The sequence below is a fragment of the Arachis duranensis genome, chromosome 2 (genome assembly GCF_000817695.3).
Source record: "Arachis duranensis cultivar V14167 chromosome 2, aradu.V14167.gnm2.J7QH, whole genome shotgun sequence".
Lineage (NCBI taxonomy): Eukaryota > Viridiplantae > Streptophyta > Magnoliopsida > Fabales > Fabaceae > Arachis > Arachis duranensis.
The window spans coordinates 10,219,976-10,227,942 of NC_029773.3; the positions used below are offsets into that span (position 1 = coordinate 10,219,976).

Here is a 7,967-nt window from a genome sequence, read left to right on the forward strand (position 1 = left end):
GTTATATAATATAATATTAATTTAATTTGTTGATCACTTTTAACTTATATCTATATTTTTTATTCAAATTCTTTTTCCATATCCTTCACAATATCACATGACTTAAAGATTCTCACCCTTAGATACCGAAAAGTAAATAAATCTCACCCATCCACCCTTATCAAACTCATTTGGTTCAAGTTAGTCATTCGAACATGTCATTGCTAATTTTTTTTGAACCAACAAGAGCTCAACACAAGCGTAGAGCGTTTAAGACATAAATAACAAAATTAATTATAATAACTACCTATATTTTTCTAGCTGATACATGTACTTATGTCATTTCTGGCATTGTCATCAACAACAAAAGGGATCGTCGCTCCTTCACTCCTTGTAACTGAGTGTAGTTAGGTGGATGATGTCCTCAACATGTTTTTTTGTATTCTGAAATAATCTTATATTCCTTTCCAACCATACGTTTCAAATTATGGCGAAGAAGCTTATGAACCACTTCTTGCTTTCCTCCTTCCTCGTAGTGACACATGTCCAGCTTTAAAAGTGTTCTTTTAAAGTATCCGGAACGGCCCATTTTTTGCCAAATTCAGATAATCAAGCGCACCACACCTGCCATATAAATTTACAACCAAGAAATAGGTGGTAGACATATTCTACATCCTTATTACATAAAACACACACATTATCACCCTGATTAACAATTCCGAGACGACACAGTCTTTCTTTTGTATTCACTCTACCTATCAAAACAAACCAAATAAATAGCTCAACTTTTGGAGGGACTAATCCTTTCCAAATAGTCTTGGTAAAACTGTAGCTTGTTACGTCCTCCGGAAACGTCTCCGCCTGTAATACCGGCACAAAAGAGTTAGTAGAAAATACACTTTGCTTGTCAAACTTCCAGATAACTCTATCCTCTCTATCAAAAGCTAGTTTAACCGACCTCAAAGTTTCGTGTAATTGATTCAGAAGTTTCAATTCTCATTGGAGTAGCTCATGTCTCCATTGGAAGTTCCAAATCCACTCAAGCACATCCCAAAACCCACAAACCCCTATGACAAAGCCTTTTTGGGTTGAAATCGAGAATAGCCTTTGAAACCTCTCCTTCAGAGAACTGCAACTTAACCAGACGTCTTCCCAAAAGTGAGTCCTCTTGCCATCACCAATCTCCATTGCCAAGCCAGTTATCATCTTGTCTCTTATAGATGGCTCTTTTATCTGTATCTGGCAAATGTCCTTCCATGGCCCCCTCTTGTAGGTAACTCCTGGATTGATAAAAGTTGGTTGGGGGAGAAATTATTACATGAGCAAACTACTTTCTTCCACAACGGACACTCCTCTTTAGAGAACCTCCACCACCACTTAAATAACAGGGCTGTATTGCGGAGCATCGCATCACCCACTCTTAGCTCACCTAGCCTCTTCGGAGCTTGGACCACTTTCCATCTAACCAAAGCCATGCCATTTTCCCCATCCTCCTTTCCCCACAAGAACCTCCTTTGTAATGAAATGAGTTTCTCTGCAACAGCCTTCGGCATTTTGTATAGGCGTAAATAATACACTGGCATACTATTTAAAACAGATTTAATGAGTACTAGTTTTTCTGCTTTATTAAGTACCTTGGATTTTCATAAGCTTAGCTTCTCCTCCATTTTGTCTATTATTGGCTTCCATGTCTTAACCAGTCTCGGATTCGCACCTAGAGGGACCCCCAGGTATTTCACCAGAAGAGCAGCTTCCTAACACCCCAACAGACTACAGATGCTCGGTATCCAATGTTGATCACAATTGATTGGTATCAAACTGGATTTCTCAAAATTGATGCTTAACCCCGATATCAGTTCAAAGCAGCGAAGAAGCCTTTTGTAGTTCTTAATGGACTCCTCCTCTGGCGCGCAGAACAACACAGTGTCATCAGCGAACTGAAGATTTGACAATTCTATATTGTCTTTCCCCACGAATAGAAGGGATATCCGACCATTTCTGACAGCCTCCCCAATCATCCTATGTAGGACATCAACAACAAGTACAAATAGGAAAGGAGAGAGAGGATCACCTTGTCTCAGACCTCTACACATCTTGAACGGCTTAGTTGGTGATCCATTTATCAACACTGACATAGTAGACGTGCCAACACACTCCATGACCCACTCCTTCCACCTGCGCCCAAAATCCATCTTCTGCAGGACAATGTCTACAAACCGCCACTTGACCCTGTCATATGCCTTTTGAAAATCCAGCTTGATTATAGCCACTACCTTCTTCCTCGATTTGAGCCAATGCACAGTTTCGCAAGCAATAAGAACACCATCGTGTATTTTCCGGTCCTTTACAAACGCACTTTGAGTCTCACCAACCAGACCTGACATAACTGATCTCATCCTTCTAACCAAGATCTTAGAAATCACCTTGTACACATAACCAACCATGCTGATTGGTCGAAGGTCCTTGATCTTCTTAGCCCAAACAAACTTTGGCGCTGAAGCCATCCATGTGAGATTCGAGTCTTTTGGTAGTCTAGATGTCTGAAAGAACCCTAACACCGCTGTCGTAAATTCAGCTCCAATTTCATTCCAGCACTTCTTGATGAAGTTCATGTTGTACCCATCACTACCTGGTGCTCTAGAAGATTCACAGTCCCACACAGCTTCTTTGATCTTCTCAGACGACGGTAATACCTCTAAAGCTGCAACATCTTCTTCAGCTATTAGATTCACCAATCCATCTGTAAAACTCACAAGAGGAGACTCCTCCTGATGATACAAATTCTTGTAGAACTATCTGATAGTAATTTTTATTCTTGCTTGATTTCTGACTAATCTTCCATTGATGACCAATGCATCAATCCTGTTATTCCTCCGTCTTGTTAAAGCTATATTGTGAAAATACCTGGTATTTTGTCCATGTCCTTCACAAGTCGAGACCGCGACATCTGTTTCCAGTGCAATTCCTTCCTCGCATACCACTTCTCACAGCAAGTCACTAACGCCTTCCTTCTTGTCTCCACTGTTCCATCATATACTCCCATGCTTACCATGTCATCTACCTTCTTGATTTCTTCCTCAAACTTCATAATTTTCTTATCCATATCACCAAATTTATCCCTGTGCCATCTCCCTAGAGAAACCGTTAAGGCCTTCAATTTATCTGTGAATTGTAAATTTCCTAATCCCCTTCATTCCTCCTTAACCAATCTTAGGAAACCTTCATGTGTAAACCACGAGTCAAGACTCCTAAAAAGTCTAGGTCCACATCTCATACTAAAATGCTCTACTATCATTGGGCAGTGATCTGACAGGCCCCGTGGTCCTCCTCTCAATCGAATCTCTGGGTACTCCTCCATCCATTCTAGATTAACCATGACTCTATCATTCCGGCTGCAAGAACATCCTCTAAACATGGTAAACTTTCGATCAGTAAGTGGTAAATCCACCAAAAGCATATCTTGTATCTAGCTCTTAAACTCTTCAGCAGAAGTTGATAGGCTAGCATTACCTTTTCTTTCCTCTACCTTAACAATTTCGTTAAAGTCTTCCATGAAACAACAAGGGACCTGGCATAAACCAACTGTATGACTCAACTTTTTTTACACAACAAATTTTTCGTCTCTAACATGGGCACCATAAACCAAGAAAAAAGCACAGTTAAAATTGTTCTTCAAGATGATACCTTCTATGTATAGCCACATCTCCCCTTTATAACAATTATTCATTCTAAAAGACATTTCATCCCACATTAGCAACAAGCCACCCGAAGCACCATCAAACTCCACATATTCCCATCCAACATTGTCCTGCCTCAATAAGCTAACTACTTCAAATTTTGTGACTGTGCTCCTTTTTATTTCAACCAAGCCTAGCATATTTAGCCTAAATTTTTTCTTCAGATCCTTAATCATTCTCCCCTTTCCATCCCCCTTCAAACCCCTAACATGTCATTGCTAATTAATTGCTAGTATAGTATGTGAGGTAAAATGTGTCAAATCTCATTTTAATGGTAATATGTTACTAACAGAAAAATAACAAACGTATAAACTTCTATTTATTTAGAATTAGGAGAATAATTATGAGAATAGTTTAGAATTCTCAAAATTTTTTTAATTTTTTATATAGGGTAAAATATATTTTTTATTCTTTAAGTTTGGAGTTCTGCTACACATTTAAGCAATTTTACATCCAAGTTATTTAATTTATGCTGCCGGGCTTCGTCTTCTTCTTCTTCTTTCTCCTCCTCCTTCTCCTTCTTCTTCTCCTTCTCCTTTTTCTTCATCTTTTTTCATTATCGTCCGTCATCACCACCATACCACCACATCCATCTCCTCCTTCTCCTCCTCCTCCTGTTTCTTTTTTATTTGAATTTTTTTATCTCTTCCTTCATTTTTTTCTTCCTTCTCCATTGTCATTATTATCATCATCAACAACACCAATATTTTACTAACATCTTTATTAATTCTGATTCTCTGTTTTGATCAAATGAACAAAAATATTATCAAAATAAAATCATTGTATAATACTAAATGAACCAAAAATAGTCCATTATATAAATTCGAATTTAGAAATACATGCTTCTCAAATGAATCGAAAATATTATCAAAACAAAATCATTGTATAATACCAAATAAACCGAAAGTTGTCCATTATATAAATTCGAATTTAGAAATACTTGCGTCTCGAATGAACCAAAAACTAGCTCAAAACGAAATCATTGTATAATAACAAATGAATCGAAAATTGTCCATTATATAAAATAGAATTCGGTGATAACAATAATGGCGATATGTATTAGAAGAAGACAATGACGATAACGATGATGATTATGATGATGATGATAGAGGAGAAAGATGAAAAGGAAGGAGGAGACGAAATTCCAATAGGAGGAGGAGGAAGAGGAAGAGGTGTTGGTGATGACGGTAACCAAATTGAAAAATAAAAAAGAAGAGAAGAAGAAGAGCGTGAATTTGAAAGGAGGAGGAGGAGGAGGAGGAGGGTGGAAAAAGAAGCACGTTACTCAAATCACTTGGATATAAAATTGCTTGGATGTGGAGAATTACTCTTATGAAAAATTTCAAAAATATTCTTAAGTTTTATTTTGTTCCAAAAGTTTTCAATTTGCATTAAATATACTTCTGTCAACTAAATTTTCAGAAAATTTAGGACTAATCCAATAATAATACATGACAACTATATCTGGTTTATGTGTGTTGATAGGTGTTCTTGTAAAATTATTGATGAATTGGTCCTAAATTTTTTAAAAAATTAATCGTCAGAAGTATATTTGATACAAATTGAATACTTTTTAGACAAAATTAAAATAAAATAAAACTTACGAATATTTTTAAAATTTTTAACAAATTTTAAAAATAAAAAATATATTTTACCCTTTTATACATATAATTTCACATAATTACCTATAAAATTTGGGTTTACCTAATAAGTATTTTGGATTCCTTTATAAGTGGAAGAGGTGAATTGAAATAAAAGGAAGCAACTTTGTTAGATGAAGACTATAAATAAGGTTAAGTATTTATGAAGGTTAGTTTTACATATTCAAAGACAAATAAATCAAAGTCTTTGACCTTAATCTCACCAAGCTAAGTTACATCACCAAAGACCAAACTAGGTTGACTTTACATTATCTTTGACTTAGGTGAAAGTCTCCAACTCACGTGTATAGTATTTTCCTTATGTAGTGTAACAAAAACATAAGTTATGTTCAGGCTTGAATAAGTCATAAAAATTATTATACAAATGAAAATGAAAATGAAAATGATTAGACTAAATACAAAATAAATTAAATTAATAATGCATGTTAATGGCCTCATTATTTAAGTTAATGTGAGATCAATTGAGCAACATCATTCTTGCAAATTCTTCATAGCTGACTTGACCATCACCATCCAAATCTGCCTCTCTTATCATTTCTTCAGCTTCTTCATCTGTTAACCTCTCTCCCATTTTCATCATCACATGTCTCAGCTAAAAATACATAAAATAAATAAATAAAATTAGCTCTTTCTAGTCATGGTTAATTCATAAGTTAGAATGAAAAAAAAATATTCTTTAGCTTGTGTTTGAAAAAGAGATCGAGACTGAGAGGTAGAGACAAAATTAAGTTTCTGTACTATATTTGACGTAAAAGGTATTGAATTGAGTTATATCTCAATATTATATTTAGTTTACGATAAATATAGAGATTGAGGAGTAGATTTAAAATTTGAAAAGTTAGATGAGAGTATTTTTGAGAAGAAATATTATTAAAGTTTTAATATCTATCCTAAAAAATTTTAATTTCCTGTATCTTTACTTTCTGAAAATATTGAAAAGATTGAAATTTTGTATCTCAGCACTAAAATTTTAGTTTTAGATTTAATCACTAAACACAATACTAAATTTCAGTCTTCTGATCTCATTCTCCATCTTTAAAAACAAATGCTAGCTTAGATTATTGTTTGCTATTACAAAAGAGAAATATTTAAAAGACATAGTATGCTATTAGATTAAATTTTCACTAACAATATTTAGTGTGTAAGACTTTCACATTAAAAAGAAATTCCATTACAAATTGATCAGGAATGCATGGCACATTATTATTTACCTCAGTGGCTGATATGTATCCATCATTATTTCTATCAAACACTTTAAATGCATCTTTTAACTCCTCAGCCTGATTTTCCTGTTACAATAATTGGCAATAACATCATTATTAGTCTCAAGCAAATACTTCAATTTTTTTTAAAAGAAGGAGAAGAAAATGATCAAAGTTCAAACTTGGTGGCCTAGTTAATAAGCAATTCCTCCAAGTATATAATTTTTCTAACCTTGATTTTCCTTCCCATAAAAGTCAAGAACTCTTCAAAATTTATTATCCCATTTGCATCAATATCAGCTTCACTAATCATTTCTTGGACTTCTTCTTTTGTTGAATTTCCATCTAATTGTTGTAAAATTGCTATAAGCTCTTCCAAAGTAATGAATCCTATATAAGACATCAATTAATAAGAATAATGTCAGCATAAAATTGAACCATAACATTTAAAGGCAACATGATAATTAATTAATAAGAACATATATAATTGGTGCATATTAAACAATAATGTAAACATTTAACATAATTTTTTTTGGTTTACCCTATTAAGCCGAAAGTTTAATGACTAATCTATTATATAGAGGCATACAAAGTAGACAATCTTGTTAAAATAAGCAAATTCTATTCTCATTTTTCATGGAGAATCGAATCCGAAGGTGATGATTAAGGGACATTACAATTAAATAGAATTTAATTTTGATGTACTGTTAGCGTTACATGTGTATTCAATCACATAACGTTACATTAGCAAAAATAATTACCTTTTACATTGACCACATGAATAGTCATTTAAAAAAACGGTGGTGATTACACGACTGTGTAAAACGTTTTACAATGTTAGTGAATCAAAATTAAACTCTAACTAAAATGCACAAAAGAACTCACCATCAGAGTCCTTGTCAATTACAGAAAAAGCTTCCCGAAATTTAGCAATCTGATCTTCTGTTAATGAAGTTGCCATTTAATTTCTTGTTGTTGAAGGTACAAATTAAAAACTGAAGTATATATAGTAGCTTGGAAATTCTGTAATAGTATGAATTGGTTGTTGGGGTGAGAGAGAAAAAATGTTTGTCTTATGTCTTATGATGGTGTTTTCTTTGTCTCCTTCAGTCCTTTGTGCTTTTATAGCTGAAAGGGGAAATTTTTTTATTTTTATTTTTCTCTTTGTTCCTTCATTGATTAGTCAAACTGTCAACACACGCTCATGATGGAGAAATCATAAATCAAAGTGGAGAAAACTTCCAGAATCCACAAGTCTTGAGTCCTCTATTAAATCGTTGAAAACTTTCAATTATATTGGATTTCATTATTCCTATGTATGTCAAACATTAAATCGTTTGTTGGTCTTTTAATTTTCTTTTCTATTGCTTTTACTTCTTTGAACAAAG

General features: G+C 34.0%; 1 protein-coding gene across 1 annotated transcript; it reads right to left on the reverse strand.

Moving 5' to 3' along the window:
• Positions 1–5,834: 5,834 nt before the first annotated feature.
• Positions 5,835–7,540, reverse strand: LOC107473484 (calmodulin-1). Its single transcript, XM_016093060.3, has 4 exons — positions 7,465–7,540; positions 6,812–6,969; positions 6,589–6,666; positions 5,835–5,969 (listed from the first exon to the last, which is right to left on the reverse strand). Exons 1-4 carry the CDS (start codon positions 7,538–7,540, stop codon positions 5,835–5,837), a joined length of 447 nt encoding a protein of 148 aa, XP_015948546.1.
• Between the last annotated feature and the right edge of the window lie 427 nt (positions 7,541–7,967).